The sequence below is a fragment of the Bactrocera dorsalis genome, chromosome 4 (assembly GCF_023373825.1).
Source record: "Bactrocera dorsalis isolate Fly_Bdor chromosome 4, ASM2337382v1, whole genome shotgun sequence".
NCBI classification, from domain to species: Eukaryota; Metazoa; Arthropoda; class Insecta; order Diptera; family Tephritidae; genus Bactrocera; species Bactrocera dorsalis.
In genome coordinates, this window is record NC_064306.1 from 66008954 (window position 1) to 66026970 (window position 18017).

The following is an 18017-nucleotide window of genomic DNA, read 5'->3' on the forward strand; positions in this document are numbered from 1 at the left end:
TTTCTATAGTTTCCACCTATCTCCAAGGGGCTCAGTTGGCTGTTGGCTCTAAAATTTTCTGCTATACGGAATAATATTAGACACTCAGGCATTGAACCAACACTTACTTGTGTGATGATCGCCTACTTCACTTCATGGCTGCCCTTAAATCTCATCTGCTTGAAAATTTTCAACTAAACTTTATGCCAAAACAAACATTGCAAACATTCAATTAATTTATTTATGACCAAATGATTATGTCAGAATTTAGCCAACAAAATATTCTCAGGCATTTACTAACAACTTACGCTCATAAACTATTAATCAGACGATGCGAAAAAAATTCTCTGCTTTTAATGATCATTAGAAAGAAAAAAAAAACGTTGCAATGCATATGCGGGTAGACAAGACATTTATTATGGCCATAAAAGCTGTAATTATAATGAAAACAAAATTGAGAAACACAAAGCATAATTCAAGCAAAATAATCAGAGTTAGTACTTACTATGTTTGTATGTGTGTGTTTATGGTCCATGGATGTTTTGTTTTCGAATTCACACAGATATTAAGGGGATTATGAATATCATAAATCACTTATAGGTGCGGGAAAAACCTTCGCTTAGTTTTGAACTGATTAGGGTTAAAAATACATAGACATCATTTATGAGGTAACGTAGGTCGAACTTATGAGGACGATACTAGTTTCCAAGCGGTTGGAATATTTACTTATGGAAGCATTTTAGCGGAAGAATGTCTAGGATGATGGTGACGCTTGAAAAGAACTTCCCGCAAAGCTAATATGGCTGTGTAAGTTGACGTTGAGCAACACCAAAAGCTCCGTCAACATCGGGAAGAATCTCTCCAGACAAGGAAACTCGCTATCGTGGGACTTCTTTAATCTATTGCTGGAGAAAATAATACGAGCGACTAAATACGGAAGGAACAGTCTTCTTTAAGAGTGTGCGATATCATTCGCGACTTGGCTTCCTCGTCAACGGTGGCAGTCATAACTTCGAAGTCGTAGATAATGTTTTCTATCTTTGAACCAACATTAACATCAACAACAATGTCAGCCTCGAAATCCAAAGCAGAATAACTCTTGCCAACAGGACTGTGTAGGCAATTGAGAATTAAAGTCCTTTCTCGACGAACAAAGACCAAACTCAAGCAACTCATCATCTTTGTCCTACTACATGGTGCAGAGACATGGACGATGATTACATCTGATGAGTCGGCTTTACGGGTTTTCGAGAGAAAGGTTCTGCGAAAGATGTATGGCCCTTTGCACAGTGCTAACGGCGAATATCGCCTTAGATGGAACGATGAGCTGTAGGAGTTATACGACGACATTAACATAGATTAAGAAACATCGGCTACGCTGAATAGGTCGGCCGGTTATAAGCTTGGTTTCATGCAATTCAGAAAATCATTGTACATTCCATTCTTAGCCGCAAAGACTTTCCGCATTTGAGCGGTGCCAAAACCAGTCGTCTAGGAGGTGGTCTTTATAGATCTGCTTTATTCGAAGTCTGACATCTTCCAGAAGTACAGCCACGAGGTATTTGCCATCAAAGGGAGCACCAAAAAGAGATCTCACAGCTCCCGCTACAATGTTTTGGTTGACCCTCCGAACTTGGTTTGATGTACACTTTAACCAATTAGTAATCTCCATAAATTTATCACGTCAGTGCTTTCGTGGTACTAGTGCACAGGTCATGAGGTAAAGGACGTGTTCTTTGATCAGGAACTCTTTGGTAGCCTCTACGGCCCGAGGAGTCCTAGGTCATGTTGGAAAAGGATGTTTTTTTCTTTTTAGTCGCCTTTCAGGACCAGGGAATCTGGAAGATCTTTAGACAAAGAGAAGTGCATGACGCATTATCTTCAGAATTGATGATTTAGTTAATTCTGGAGTAATTGATACGTTGTACAAAATCCGATCTGAGTATTCCTTCGATTTGCAGCTTGGCGATCCATTCCCAGAACGGAATAAATGCTCAGGAAATTAAATACCTCAAAAGACGGAAGCGCCTGAGAGCTTTCAGTTGTTATCCCATGGAATGTCGAAGGCACTTGAAGTAAGCGCAGCACTTAGTCCATAAGGTCCTTAAAGACCTTATAAACTCCAACCAACTCTAATCAATGACAATTTGCAAGATTTTTTTTTTTCGTTTCACATAAAATAAATTTACTTTATTCCGCAGAAAGGTACATATATGCATACAGATTTATATACAAAAACAAAATCACAACACACGAAATTCGAAAAGATCCAATACGACAGGGTTGCCAGGTCGACATATGCATTTTACCACCAACCGCTGCCACCACCATAACCGCTCTTCCAACCGCCACCCCAGCCGCCACTGCCGTGTACGCCATAACCACCACCACCGTATCCACCATATCCACCATAACCACCATAACCACCGCCGCTGCTGCCCACTGTAATCACTTTGATCACTCTCGGTGATGAATAACCGCCAGAATAGCCGCCGCCGCTATAACCGCCATAACCGCCGTAGCCACCACCACCGTAGCCACCCCAGCCGCCGGAACCACCGCCCCAACCGCTGCGTATATAACCGGCGGAGGCGACTGCCACGAGGGCGCACAGGATCACGAGGACCTTCATATTGTTAAACTTTGGTGATGAGTTCTTCTTATAACTGTAACCGTAACTGAAGATGCGTAAGGTTGCGCTGCGTTGGGTACACGAGTTGCGATAGCCGAATTTGCACTGATATCGACATGCAAATCGAAGCCGCTATTTATATTCGACCAAACATTTTTTGTTGGATTTGTTGTAGTTATTCTTTTTGAATATCTACCTGTCGTTCTGTACACACACACACACACACACACAAGCGCACTTACAACGCTGTCGCAGCCGCTCATTAGCTAAGCTGACCAAGCGACCAACCCGTCCGAAGATGAGCTGTCAGCAGAGCAATTTAAAGCGGCGTATGAGTGAAGAGCATATTCGCAGGTAGCGCGGTAGTAACAAGTACTTACTATGTTGCCGTTGTTATTGCTGTTATTTTTGGCATTACCGGAACACTTGAGTGTGCTGGTGAACTAATAAACTGCGAGCCGAGGGTTTGCAGGCGGAGCTGAGCGACCACCACGGCCAACCACTCGGCCGTGCCACCGCAAACTAGCCAAAAGTCTGCGTCGCAAACACGCACACACACGTATGTTGCATAGTGTAAACAGTGACACTGCGCATGCGCGTGAACTTCTAGAAGCGTTGAGAGCATTTTGCGCCAGCGTGCGCAGCGCTCAGCTGGCCAATGCGTCGTTAAAGTGTTCTGGTATGTAAAGGAGTGTAAGCCCTACGTGACAGCGCCAGCTAGCATCCGCAGAGTTGATTATGTGCGTCCCAAAGTGAATCCCATTTTTTAGTTCATATTTGTATATCTCTGTGTGTCCATCTTCTGCAGTCCGCTCCCATAAAGTCACATGGTTAATGTCAACACTCACTGCTGACCGCAAAACCGGGCCCAGTGGCGGTGGCAGTTGCAGCAAGCTAACCAGTTCTAGCTTTATTTACAACGCTATTTGAATCTGTTCACTTTTTGGGTGTGTTTTTGTTTATCGTGTATTATGTTGTGGCAGTTATGCCTGGCAACTAACTTCGCACATACGCAAAATCTTGTAATCTGTGACTCACTGCCCTGTGGTGGTTGGCCGCCACCCGCCAGCCGGTAGTCAGTCAGCATACAAGTTGAACTTAATCACATTTAGTCGACATCGGACCGCTCACTTTTTGATGCTTCTTTATGTGACCCGGTAGGAAATACTCTCGAGGTGGATGAAGAGGGATTTCGGAAAACTTGGATTCTAAAGCCGTTCATAAATGATCTGTCATTTCGATATGTACTTTCTATGTTAATCTATATGTGGGCTCTTCTCTATGATGTTAGGTTAGGTTAAGTCTTAGGGTTGATCTTATGAATGGATCTCACTTGAACCGCGGTGAACGTTGTTCCTTTTGTGTTACCAAAAATCTTTTAAAAATGGATCACCAGATCGTCATAGATCGACGTCGCCCTTTGAGCTTTCCAAAAATGTGTTCAAGCGGTAAAAGGCAAGCCATACCACGATAGGTTTGCCTATGGTGAGTCAACTGAGATATTTCAACTTTAATCTGGCAAAAGCCAAAAGTGGTAGGATGATTCCACCTTGGCTTTCTCCATAAAGTCCATAAAGTATATAGCGGCACCGCGTGTGAACCTTATTGGACAGATTCCAGTCAGAATATTCCTACGAGTAAGTAGTTCAGAGAACCTTTTACGATTCATCAGAAAGATCTCGCAGTCGCATAAGTTTGGGTTGTTAACCAGTGTTTATCGTGCTTACAGGAGGCCAGCGTCAAAATGCAAGAAAACAACGGTGTACCGGCTCGTTTCCATTCAGATGAAGTTGAAGTAAGAGCGCCCTCCCTGCCAAGCTCATCGGCTCTGCAATTTTCGCGGCTATTCCGCTAGGAATAAATCTTATACGAAAGAAAATTGATGCTATTGCTCATAAGGTCATTCACTCCTTGACTAGTTTTGATCGCATGGTCAGGGGTCTCAAAGCCAATATAGGCGCTCTCCTATCAGAGTGAAGGAAGCTGCACTTTGAAGTAGTGTATCTACTGATACCTTGATGACAGCAACCTCTGCTTGAAAGACGTTACAGCGATGTGGTAGCCTGAAGCGAGCTAGCTGATGAAAATTTGATTATCCATAAACATATATAATGTGCGGTATATCTTGAAATTATCCGAGATCCTTCGGAATCCTCAAGTTTTAGGCAACTTCCGAACGGTTAATAGATATTATGAGAAACTTTTTCAAGTTCGATAAGCATTCAGCTGCCTGTCATTGGCTGTGGATCAAAAAACTCTTTTTGTTGATCGGGACAGGGAACGAACTTTAGCCTTTTTCTTTATTGGCGTATACCCCGCTTACACTGTTATAGCCAAGTTGTAGTATAGAGCCATTTGTAGTAGTTCCCGCAAGTGAGGAAAGTTTTCTGTCACATTCACTTGGGAGTGCCCAGAAACGATTATTTTACATATGGCAGCTCACGACTTCCGGTCGCAGACCAAGTGTGCTCTGGGTAGCACTGGGTTTGAGACTCGCCACGTAAACCACACTACCAATAAAAGGAGAAGAAGAAACTTGGCCTTACATTCTGATAATATCTACATACATATAGGCTTCAGTGGCCGCCCCTACAAACCTCACGTTAGTTAAACAATAAATAATGGCCGGTTAGGGACGGCATACGGAATGGAACTCGTAATTTTTTTAAGTTGATTGGAATCCTTTAGGGCCTTTTGAGATTGTCCGTCTCTCAATATTTACTTTAGTATAGACTTGGGTGACCCCTCTCTTCTAATGAGGAATAAGGAAATGGGTTTTCCCTCAGAAACTGATGAAGTGTATACTTGAAGAGGTTAAAAATGTTGTACAAGGTCTAAATGAACTGAACTTTCTTTCCAAGTTTTAGTTAAAATTATAATTCGATAGTAGCTCACATTGGAGAAATAAATGTTAAAGTGTTTGTAGATTTTCTCCATAATCCAAATCACTTCAATATAAAGGGCTTTGGACTTTTCATTTGTCTCAACAGACTTTTGGATCTGTGTTTTTAGAAGGTATTTAACCACAAAAATAGTGTTGAGTTTACTATTTAGCGTAATGCACCTTACACCTTTACTATTTCTTACAAGGTCATTGCCGACACACACACATACGTTTAATTTAAATATTAGTATATTTCCGCACTTACAAATTTAAGTCTTAAATCATTATCTCACCTTAGGTTACATATAATCAGGGCCATTTTCGACTGCCCGCAGCTCCAAGAAGTGCCGCTTAATTAAAAGCAATGCTTTAGTGTGGCTATTAAAGGCACGCACAGTGTTTCTCTCTTGCACTTTGTGGAAAGAAGGAACGATGATTTCAAAATACAGGTTCAGTGGGCAAAACCTTTTCATACATAAGCACATACATACATACCTACACACCGTTGCGTTCTAGAAATGGGAGTAAAAAATGGGAATTTTCGGGGGTTTTTTCGATATCCGCTTTGCATACACTATTCTGACAGCCAAGCCGAAGTTGGTGTGCAAGAGTTCTTATTATCCACTAGTTTCTTTGTACTTATATATACAAAATATAAATTTAAAAATATATAAATTCTTTATATGGAAGTTAGGTTATGTTGTGGAATGCATGTAAGAAAGAAAAGCTTAATAAAAATATATCACTTTTATATAAAAATAGTGTTGTCAGGCATATAACGAAACTATTTAGAATAATTCATTAATATTTAATTCCATTTTTAGAAAAAATATTAAGGAAACTCGACTAGAACTGTGATAAAAATTTGATAAAAAAAATTTTGATGAAAGCTCTTTAGACCGCAAGTTGCAAAACTTTCTCAAAGTTTGTAGTCGGTCGGAAATGTTGGAGATCCGATAAAATATATAAATAAATGACCATCGCGAAGAGTTGAGTACTCTCTCTGTTTCTGAGATATATCTGAAGAAATTAATCACCTTGCAATAGTGAATGAAATGCAGACTCCCCAGAAGGGTTTGAGCTTACATGAAGTATAAAGAAATTTATTTTGAATTATTTTCTGTTACAGAAAACCCTCTAACAACCCACTGTGCAGCCGTCTATTAACGCTCGGTAGCGGATGTGCATGCATACTTATTTATGTAATCACTTTGTTATTTCAATTTCAAATAGAATTATGTACGTGTAGGCAAAGTGCTAAAATTGAGCAATTTTGCGGCTGTAAAATATGCGCGAACGCTTGACACCGTCGTGTGCGAGCGCCAGTGATTGCAACGCAGACGCACGCGAGCATTTCCATGCTGACCAGCGTGGCGGCGCCGGCGACAGTAGCGAGTTATTAAGCACGCGTACTGGGTGTGTGACACACGTATTTGGACTGAATTGCAACACAATCCGAGGCTGCGACATTCTGACTTGTTAACCAGCGGATAAACGTAAGCTTTAGCGCACTTGAAAATATTTATTTTGAACAAATATTGGTTTAGACAAACAGTAGTTGGGTGTTGGAGTACAGTGGCGTTTATTTTAGAATGAAAGGAACAATGTGTATTCCAACCGGCTCTGAAAATATTTTAAGTAAATTTTGTAAAGATGAGAAATAAAGAGGACGAATTTGTTTGAAATATGCCGCAAAGATGCTATTTTCGCATATCGATGACATACGAACACGAACATAGTCTCTGAGGGCTTCGTATCTTTAGTTGTAGTTGACCAGCACTGAAGACAATCTCATTGTAAAGTCTGAATTTGCAATGGTCTGAATTTCAAAAGCTCGAAATAGTTTCAATTTCATATGGATTCGAGGCCATGGCGGTAAAAAAGAGAATAGATAGTAGATTTAAGATAGCGGCCACTGGTAAGACCGATATATTTACTTGCTGTGCCGATCTCGAATTTCTCAGAGAATTAGTAAGTTAGTATGTTGTTAACAAAATGAAACAAGTAGGATTCGTGTATCGGTTATTTGGAGTTCACAAGCTAATATGATATAGTAAATAGCTTTACAAAAGCCACGGAAGTTTCAGTAGCCTAACAGTGGATATCGCATATAAGGAATAAATTGATGGATCATCATTCAAAAGTACATTCTTTGCCATTTAGTTTTTTAAGATTATCTCTTTCAAATGTTCACCACGGATGCGTCTTAGATGGTCCATCCGTTGAGTCCAATTTTCAATGATTCGTTCAAGCATTTCGACTGGTAACTGGCAAATGACACGGGTGATATTTTGCTCCAAAGCTTGAATCGAAACGGGATTGTCCGCAGTGACTATTGATTTTACATATCCCCATAGGAAAAAGTGAAAAAGTCGAACGGTGTGATATCACACGATCTTGGTGGCCAATCGACTGACTAAAAACGTAAAATTATCTGCTTACCGTTCTCTCAATAAATCCATTGATTGTGGGAAGATTACGAGCTTAATTTTCAGGCATCAAATAGTCGGATATCATGGCGCGATAACGGTCGCCGTTGCTTCATTTTCATTTTCGAAGAAATATGGACCGATGGTTCCAACGGCCCGCAAGCGACACCAAACCGTTGTTTTTTCTGGATTTAATGGCAGCTTTTGAATCTCTTCAGGTTGCTCTTAGTCCCAATTTCGCTTGTTTACATATCTATTGAGATAGAAATGGGCCTCGTTGCCGAAGAAAAATGGCTCCAAAACGTCGGATCTTCTTGTATCTTTTCAAGAGCCCATAGAGTGAAGAAAAGCTCTTTCAGGAAAGTTTTTTTATCGCTATTCACTTGGGAGTTTCCAGAAACGATTCTTTTACATATGACTCAAGCAGCTCACGACTTCCGGTCTTAAACCAAGCATCAGATGACAATCGTTTGAACCTCTCCAGGGTTGTGCGCTGGGTATGGAGCCCGCCCTTAATGAAAATGACTCACGCGAGGTCTGTCAAAAAAAAAGACTTTTGAAAAAGTACCTCTATTTGGATCAGTTATATGGGTAGATGGCTATCGCTGGAACTAGCATCTTGACAAATCTTGAAAATTCAATTTTTTATATGATTTTAAATAATAAAATTATTATAAAGACGGTGCAATATTTTTCAAAAAACCAGCTAGAGCGGTAGCCACATGTGTGGTGAATCCAACATTGTAATTTTAAAGCAATTTAGAAACCATTTCGGAGAAATCATAGACGACAGTTCAAAAATGTATTTTTGTTTCGAGAAAAATAAATTAGAAAATTCAGTTGTGTCGCTCTGAGAGCGTTACTTTCTCACACCTCTAACCTTTCACCTAGATTCAACTTCTGCAAATTATTTTACCAGCATATTCTATGTATGTTCTACATTGGATTTATGCAGAATAAATCGATTTTTTGAAACCGACACATGAGATGATTTCCTTAATAATGTTTCAATCTGTAAAAGAAATTCTTGAGTTTCGTATGTAGACACTAAATGCGGTATAGATTCATCAGCATATTACTACACATTACAAACAAGAATAATTATTGTTTGTATGATTATTCCTTATTATACTCTTTTATTTTTTCACCTATCATTAATGTTAATTAACAAACATCAAAGCAATCAGCAAAAGTAACGAAACATAAGGAAGAAGACAATTGATTAATTGAAATAGTTGCAAGTTTGCTTCAGTATATAAAATAATCCAGGTCTTTTTGTATTGCATACAGAGAATTACATACACTTTTTCTATTTTCATGACAAAAAAAAAACGTATAAAATATCTCATGTTTCGATTAGTCTCACCGCATATGCTGTTTGTGCCAGCAGCCAAAAGATCCGCTGTTAAAACATTTTTATAAGCGATTCTTCTTTTAATGGCCAATTACTTGGTAATTTATGTAATTAAACTCTCTATGTAAAGTAGCTCATAAGTTGCGCTTTTTCATTACTTTACATACAAACATATACATATAACATATATACTTCCTTATGTACGAGTACATGTTTAAATGCGATCATAAAGGTTCTTCAAACACACAAAACAATTTTTTTTTCGCTTCAAGGTCAATCGTTAAGCGCAACAATATAATTCGCTAATTAATTTTCTGTAAGTATCCACATCATAATAAAATACTGGGTTATGCATTTGCATGTCTGTATGTGTGTGCAGCGTTTTTATAGCTGCGTTGTACCACACATACATAAAAATGTCGATAGAAAGATACGCTAAAAAATAATTAACCAATAATTTTCAATTTAAAATATTTACTCGTAAATGAAATCATTTTTGAACGTGCGCTTTGTTGGCTATGCGCTTTTTATTGTGCAATAGTTTTTAGCTTAGGCTGCAAACAGAGTGGAGGCAATGACGAAATTGGCGAAGCAGATGGCGCTGTAGCTCGCAGCGCTATTTTGTGAGCGTATTCTTTTCTTGTGCTAGTGAAATATTTTTTAAATAACTTATGAGATTAATTAGATGCTTTCTTCCCTTATTGTTTCATATATTTCATAGAAAATCCACTAAAAATTTTTAAAAATGATTTATGTAGGATGTATGTCGCTAGAGTATTATAGATCACTATCTACAAGTATAGCAGCGTTAATGAAAAGTGTGAGAGGTTTGTAAGTCTAAGACGTGAGGCTTATTTTTAGTCGAATACTTAAAATGATCGGAAAGTTTCTTAAAATTTTTTTCGAAAACTACATTTAGGTGGATATTCACCATTCGCCAAATCTTGGCGAAGTCACATGCAAAGAGGATCAACACACCACCTCTTCGTCGATCTCTAAGCTGATTTTGATAGCATGTGCCTCAATGTCTGAATTTGGAATCCCTAATACCGCTGTGTAAACTGACGTTGAGCAATAATAAAAGCCCCGTCTGTATCGGGAAAGACCTCTCCGAGCTAAACGCGGTTTCAGACAAGGCGACTCTCTATCGTATGACTTCTTCAATCTATTGCTGGAGAGAATAATTTGAGCTGCAGAGCTGAATAGAGAAGGTACAATTTTCTGTTAGAGTATACAGCTGTTGGTGTATGCTGATGATATTGATATCATTGGCCTCAATATACGCGCTGCTAGTTCTGATTTCCACAGACTGGGTGAGGAAAAGAAACAAATGGGGCTGGTAGTGAACGAGGGTAAGACGAAATATCTCCTGTCATCAAACAAACGGACGTCGCACGAGCGATTTCGCTCCTACGTCACTGTTGACAGTTATAATTTCGAAGTCGTAGATAATTTTGTCTATCTTTGAACCTGCATCAAGACCAATAACAACGTCAGCCTCGAAATCCAGCGCAGAATAACTCTTGTCAACAGGTGCAACTTCCGACTGCGTAGGCAATAGAGAAGGAAAGTCCTCACTCGATGAACAAACACCAAATTCTACAAGTCACTCATCATCTACGTGTTGCTATATGTATGTTGCGGAGGCATGGACAATGGCTTTATCTGATGAGTTGACGTTACGAGTTTCCGAGAAAAATATTCTGCGGAAGATTATGGTCTTTGCGCATTGGCAACGGTGAGTACCACAGTCGATGGAACGATGAGCTGAACGCATATAGATATAAGATGACATTGGCATAGTTCAGCGAATTAAGAGAGAGCGGAACCGAATGGAACTGGAGTGAGCTCTGAGAGTATTTAACGCACTACCCGTCGAGGAAGCAGGTGAAGAGGAAGACCTCCACTCCGTTGGAAGGACCAGGTGCAGAGGGCTTTAGCTACACTTGGAATCTCCAATTGTCGGCGAACAGAGTACTCGAGTAATTTAAACCAAATTCAAGTCGAAAATTGTTTAGGTGTCTTGACATTGCCCACCAAAGGTTTGAGCGTCAAGCGTTAGGAGAAAAATAATTTTCTTTTATTTCGTTTTGGAATCACAAATCCGCATTAGTTATTATAGCCAATTAACTTGACTCACTTTAAGTTGATAACAGTGAACTTGAGCTTGAATAGTAGAGGAAACTTTAATGAAACATTCATTCGTTACTAGATCATAAAAGTTAAGGGGTGTGCTTGAGTGACAAATATAAAATATTATACTATATAGTATACCGAAACAAAAAAACGTATTTTCATTTCTCACTAATTACCTAATAGAAATTTACATATTATCAGGGTGTGCCTTATTTGCTTCAGCTTCCAAATGTCTCATTAAGATGTTTGACGTCTTAACAGGTTAATAGAAAAGTTCCCGGCATGACAGATAGATGGCGCTACTATAACTAAATCCATATGATTTTGAGTTAGTCCTAACCTTCAAACGGAGCGTGCAGGAATTTGGCAGCTGTCGGACCAAAACTAAATAATAGTTGAAGCGAAAACTTGGCTTGGTGAAATGAGCAAAGAAGTCGGCGAACGCAGTGAAGTTGTTACCGACGAAAACATCAAAAAACACAACAAAATAATTTTGGATGACCGTAAAGTGAAGTTTTTCGAGATAGCAAACACTCTAAAGACTTCAAGTGAACGTTTACATAATATCAATCACGAATAATTAGGTATGAGAAAGATCTGCATAAAGTGGGTGCCTTGCGAGCTCACTTTTGACCAAAAACAACGACGAGTTGGCGATTCGGAGCAGTGTTCGGAGATGTTTGATATTTTGCCTCGATATGTGATAATGGATGAAACATGGGTCCATCATTTCACTCCGAAGTCCAATCGACAGTCGTCGGAGTGGATTGTACACGATGAACCCACTTCAAAGCGTGGAAAAAAAACAACAGTCGCCTGACAAGATCGTCTGCGTTTTAGGCTGGTGCTTGGAATAATTTTAATTGACTATCTTGAAAAAATAAGGACCCTGAACATAGACTATTACAAACCGTTATTGGTCCGTTTGAAGGATGAAATCGCCGAAAAACGGCGGTTCTTGAAGAAAAAGAAAGTCATGTTCCACCAAGGCAATGCACCGAGCCACAAGTTAGGGAAAAAGATGGCAACATCTATCAATTGTGCTTTGAATTTCTTCCGCATCCACTGTATTCTCCAGATCTGACAACCAGCGACTGTTGCCTGACCTCAGATCTCAAAAGACTGCTCGCTGTGAAGAAATTTTCGTGGGATGAATAGATGATAGTCGAATTTGAGACCTATTTTGAAGCAAGAAACAAATGGTGCTACAGAAATGGTATCGATAAGTTGAAGGATCATTATAATCAGAGTATCACCCTTAAAGGGAACTGTGTTGAATAAAAAAAGAAAATAAGATATGTTACCTTACACGTCCTAATCCAGAGGATGACTACAAACAAAAAGGTATCAATTCAATCGCTGTTCCACAAGTTCACTTACATGGGTGTTTGAAGGCGCACCCTAGCTTACCATTATGTACTTAAATACAATAATAAAAATATGCGTATGAGTTAAGGCTCAAGGTTGGATAATTGCTTTTCTAGTTCAATACTTAATATAATTTTCATTTAAATGCAAAAGCTTTTAAGCCGTAACAAAACTTTTTAGTAGCTTCCCACCGTAAGCGCGTGCACAAAGTATGCGCCCAATAATCATAAAGCTAGCAAACTGCAAAACGAAAATCACCCACATGCCGCCAACGTTATAGCCAACGCCTTCGCAGCAAAACACTCAATTTAGATAAGGGAAGACGTTAAACCTCGCCAATATTCTTTACAGCCTCATATTATATAATTTATGGGCGTCCATTTGACAACGCTACAACAAAAATAATATATGTATGGCTTATGCGATCCAACTTTTTGATAACAAGTCGCGCTGTGTCTATAAATCGGCGAACAGGACGAGCGCCCAAATCATAAACTGTTTAAAGCTTTAGTATATCGCATAGAACTTCAGGGAAGGGATTTGTTCTTTACAAAAAAAAAAAAAATGAAAGTCGTTCAGTTGTTATTGGCAGTTATTGTAATAAAGCAGTGTTGTGGACTTGAAATACCGTTAGATGGGGAACATGGTTTGGCAATATCTTTACTTGATATTTTTAGTTCGGCCCGCGATATCGCAGCTGGACTCGTGCAATCCCAAGGCAATCAATTGACGGCGGATTATTTTTTCAGATATACGACAAATGCAGTGCTTTCATTTCCATCGCAGGCGATCGTTGCTGTAGTGAGTGCTCTATGTGAGTAAAAAAGAATATTTTTTGCAACGAAACTTTCAAAAAGTAGCCACGAAAGCAGTTAGGAAGAGATAATCTATTCAAAAACGTAAAGTGGGCGTGGTTATAGTCCGACTTCATTTTGACTGTGAGAAGAAGAAACAGTAACTATATCGGTGACTTCGTAAGATTCGGTTCAAATATTCTTCTTCTGAATTGTCGTAGCTACAGCCTACGCAGTTATAACCGAGGTAACAACAGTGTGCCAGTCGTATCTTTTCACTATTTGGCGCAACCTGATCTCTTCAACGAAACGAAGGTCTTCCTCTTCCTCTGCTTCTACCGCCGGCTACAGAATCGAAAACCTTCAAAGCTGGAGCGTTTTCTTCCATCCGGTAAACATGACCTACTTAGCGCAGCCACTGTCTCTTGATTCGTTGAATTATGTCAATGTCGCCGTATATCTCATCGTACCGTACAGCTCATCGTTTCATCGACTGCGGTACTCACCGTTGCCAATGCGCAAAGGACTATAAATCTTCTGCAGAACTTTTCTTTCGAAAACTCGTAACGTCGACTCATCACATATTGTTATCCTCCATGCCTCTGAGCCATATAGAAGGACGAGAATGATGAGGGACTTGTAGAGTTTGTTCGCCGAGAGAAGTCGTTTTCGATTCTGAAGAAGCTTTTAAATCGGCGATGAGGTGGTGTAGATCGATCTTTCTTTCACAAACCTTTTCCATGATTTGTCGCGTGGTGAAAATCTGGTCGATAGTAGATTTTCCAAATATAAATTGCTAAGGTCTAATAGTTTGTTGATGGAGGGCTTCGGTTTTTCACAAACTACGCTCGGGAAGACCTACACTAAACCTGCTACATTAAGGAAGCTTATCCGACCGTAGTTGGCGTAATTGGGATTTTGTGAGTTGGGCAGAAGAGCACACTTAGGTTCCAATTGTCCGGCATGCTTTCATCCGATCATATCTTGCAAAGAAGCTAATGAATGCATATTGTCAGCTCTTCGCCGCCGTATTTGAATAGCTCGACGGGTAATCCTTCGGCCACTGCCACTTCGTTGTTCTTCAGGCAGGTAATTGCTATTCGAACCTCATTATAGTCGCACAATGGAACATCTATTCCATCATTATCGACTGGTCAATCAGGTTTGGAAGAACCAGATGTTACCTTTGCACTGCCCTTCAGCAGAATGGAGAAGTGCAGTATGCTCTGAACATTACCCACTAGATCACCACTCTGGGTCTTATAAGAGTATGCTCTGGTCTTGAAAACTTCTGCTAGTCGCCGCATTCACCACGAATCGCACAGCGAATTTGCGCTCCTTTAAAGGCCGCTGTAGTAAATGTTACAAGGAACCACGCATGTTCGTTCTTGTCTCGTCCATACCAGTTCTTAGCGGCGGCGATGTCAGCCTTTACTTTTTCGAGGACATCAACTAGCTGAACATTGGCACCTTCGCAATTTACTGACCGGACATTCCAGGTGCATACCCTTAAATCATAGACCTTATTACGTTTGCTGTGGTCATCACTAAAAGTGGGGTCTTTCATCCGAGGTTGTTGTTTCCTCTTTATTGGGAATGATTTCTTCGCGTCGTGCTCCACACAGGCCAACTTGGGGTAGTTACGTTTTCAAGGTGCGCGGCGAGGACGCAAGAGTAGGGATTGGGTATAGTCCTATAATTACTTACCCAAAAGCATGACTATATTTTATTACACATTCGGTTCAAGTAGGTCAATTAATTTGATTTATTTAAAGAAAGAAAGATAGACATATAAAAATATTGTCTAATTGTTGCGCAGATCCACATAGGAACCTTCTACGAGTATATCATGTCTGTTACATTTTACTTGGAAGCACATTTTTAGTCTCCTTCTAGTGATTCTGATATAGAAAGCTCACCATTCATCTTGATACCTGACCGATAAATCTATTTGAAGGGCTCTGAAGATGACGATACCTACATACATAATGACAATTGCGCCGAATAAAGTCAGAATCCAAGCAATTTTAACTCATTCTTTTTGCTCCCATTCTATAAACTTCTATATTCGCATTGTACAGGCTCGGCAATTCTACGCGAGGATGCCATCCAACCTAGGCCGAATGCAATACCGGACGTAGAAGACGTTGCAATTCAATTACGCACACCTTGTAATATAAGATCGTATCCAGTAAAAGAATTGGTCAGAATAGTGGACGATCCAGATTTCGACATCAACAAGAAAGTCGTTATCGCGTCGTCGGGTTGGCTTACCAATGCCAACAGATCCAATGATGTGCTTGATGGAATCGGCAAAGCGTACCATTGCCGTGGGGATACAAATTTCTTGGTAAGGAGAAAGTTGAAAAAAATACTTTAACTGCTCTCATGCAAAACTCCACACTTCCAATCAGGGCATCGATGTGGGACGCTACATACAAACGCTCTACACGTGGTCTTCACTGAATACAAATCGAATTGGCGAAATACTCGCAATTGCATTGGTGGACTTCGTAGAAGTTGTGCCGCTGGAAAATATACATTTGATGGGTCACAGTTTGGGCGCACAGATCATGGGAACAACAGCACGGCATTTTACACGCCTAACTGGTAGACAAATACCGCGTGTCACTGGTTTCGATCCAGCCGGCCCGTGTTTCGATTATGGCGAAATTCAAACGACGCTTTCGGCTAGCGATGCAGCGTTTGTTGATATCATCCACAGCAATACCGGCGTTGCCGGTCAGTCAGAGCCCACGGCGCATGCGGATTTTTTCGTTAACGGCCGTTTTCCCATACAAAATGGTTGCGACGATTCAGTTTGTTCACATCAACGTTCCTGGCAGTACTACATGGAGTCGGTGTATCCGGGTAACGAATACAATTTTCTAGCAAGACGTTGTACATCGCTCTTGCGTCTGGACCAGGAACGTTGTGTGGGCGATGAATATCCGATGGGCATTGCGACACCGATAGGTCTACAGGGGCTATTCATACTAAACGTAAACCCGACCGAACCATACGGTATGAATGCTACAGAAAATTATACAAGTCCTAATTCGGAGTGCGGTGTGTGTGTACCCACTGTTGAGAGTTTTGGGGATCATGTGTGGGATAAGTTTTGTGATTCTTTAAGAAATAATTCAGAACGTTCATAAATATTTTTTTTTTTGGAATAAATGTTAAGTCCGCAAGAGGACTGCGGAGATTCGACCTGCCTGTAGTGCAATGAGATCAAAGTGTGTTCTTTTTTACTTGTTCGTCGACTTTATAGATTCTAGCGATTGCGTTGTAGTAGATATCCACACAAGTTTGATCGGGAAGTATATAGTATCATAGGCACCTCGGCTTGAAGGATATTTCAGTGGGCTGGAGTCCTAAAACTAGAGTGCTCTTCTATTCATCCCGAAACGAAAATATTTTGATAGGGTGAATCGCATCCGAGACCTTATATGTTCCATGGAACTTTCTTTTTTATAACAGTTGCAATCATCGTCCTCTTCTCTTTATAGAGGTCGCTTTGGACACATTCGACAAATAGATGGCTCAACCGAAATGTACGAAATTTATTATGCCGTTCTCACGACAGTCGGGTCTAAGTAAACATAACGGACCCAGATTTTTATCCGCCCAAGGACTGTCAACCAAAACTGACAACAATAAAGTTACCATTGAGTTTAAATATGCGATATTAGAAAATTAGGTTTTTTAGTCAGTCGGTCGATACTAGTTTGGTATCGAATTCAGAAACAGTGGCTTTAGTGGTACTCTTATCTTCGAAAAATAATGAAAATAATTTATTTTATCGCGAAAACTAAATGCAGACAAAAATTTTTAGCATTTCGTTCACATATACAATTTCACTTGCAATTCTCACCTAGTTTATATTTATTTATTATTATATGTTATGTCACCACCAACATTACAATTTAAAATTTATTAGCCGTTTTAGTTTCTAGCCACCATTTATTTTCTCCTTAAGCAATATTCTATTGACTTTATCGCCTTTAATCCGACTTTGAGCGTTTCTATAATTTGTGGTCTTACTTTTTGCTAATATTGCTTAAGTTTGTAAAATATAGCAACAACAATAATTATTGTAATCAACGCAGCGGAACGATCATTCATTCATTGAGTCATTGATGCAATCGTCGGCCAAGTTACCTAGTTTTCTCGTGGATTTAGCGATGCAGCGAACCGAAGAGCGCGTATGAATTTCAATCATTTGTGCGCAAATATTTTTATGACTTTACATTTATGTTTAATTACCACGTGTTACGCGTGAAGAAAATAGAAAAAGTGAAAACTATTAGGGTGTTCCATATTTTCGTTAAATAGTTTTAATAAATTTAATGGCGATTATGATTTATATAAATGAATTTTGATTCTTATCAAAGCGTATAAAGGAGAGAGAAAAGAGATGAAAGGGCAGCGATGTCTT

General features: G+C 39.7%; 2 protein-coding genes across 2 annotated transcripts; one reads left to right on the plus strand and one right to left on the minus strand.

Annotated features, from left to right (window-relative positions):
• Positions 1–2134: 2134 nt before the first annotated feature.
• Positions 2135–2740, minus strand: LOC105233284 (uncharacterized). The gene has a single exon (XM_011215326.4). The coding sequence runs from the start codon at positions 2609–2611 to the stop codon at positions 2285–2287; it is 327 nt and encodes a 108-aa protein (XP_011213628.2). The 5' UTR covers positions 2612–2740; the 3' UTR covers positions 2135–2284.
• A 10520-nt stretch (positions 2741–13260) lies between these two features.
• LOC105223672 (vitellogenin-1) lies at positions 13261–16789 on the plus strand. Its single transcript, XM_049455255.1, has 3 exons — positions 13261–13596; positions 15658–15926; positions 15991–16789. Exons 1-3 carry the CDS (start codon positions 13347–13349, stop codon positions 16732–16734), a joined length of 1263 nt encoding a protein of 420 aa, XP_049311212.1. The 5' UTR covers positions 13261–13346; the 3' UTR covers positions 16735–16789.
• Positions 16790–18017: the final 1228 nt, after the last annotated feature.

Excerpts from the sequence above, each read along its gene's own strand:
- LOC105223672 (XM_049455255.1), top strand. The coding sequence starts at position 13,347 with ATGAAAGTCGTTCAGTTGTTATTGGCAGTTATTGTAATAAAGCAGTGT. Across the intron at positions 13,597-15,657 it reads TGCTGTAGTGAGTGCTCTAT|GCTCGGCAATTCTACGCGAG; the intron begins GTGAGTAAAAAA and ends CGCATTGTACAG. Across the intron at positions 15,927-15,990 it reads GTGGGGATACAAATTTCTTG|GGCATCGATGTGGGACGCTA; the intron begins GTAAGGAGAAAG and ends ACTTCCAATCAG.
- LOC105233284 (XM_011215326.4), bottom strand. The coding sequence starts at position 2,611 with ATGAAGGTCCTCGTGATCCTGTGCGCCCTCGTGGCAGTCGCCTCCGCC.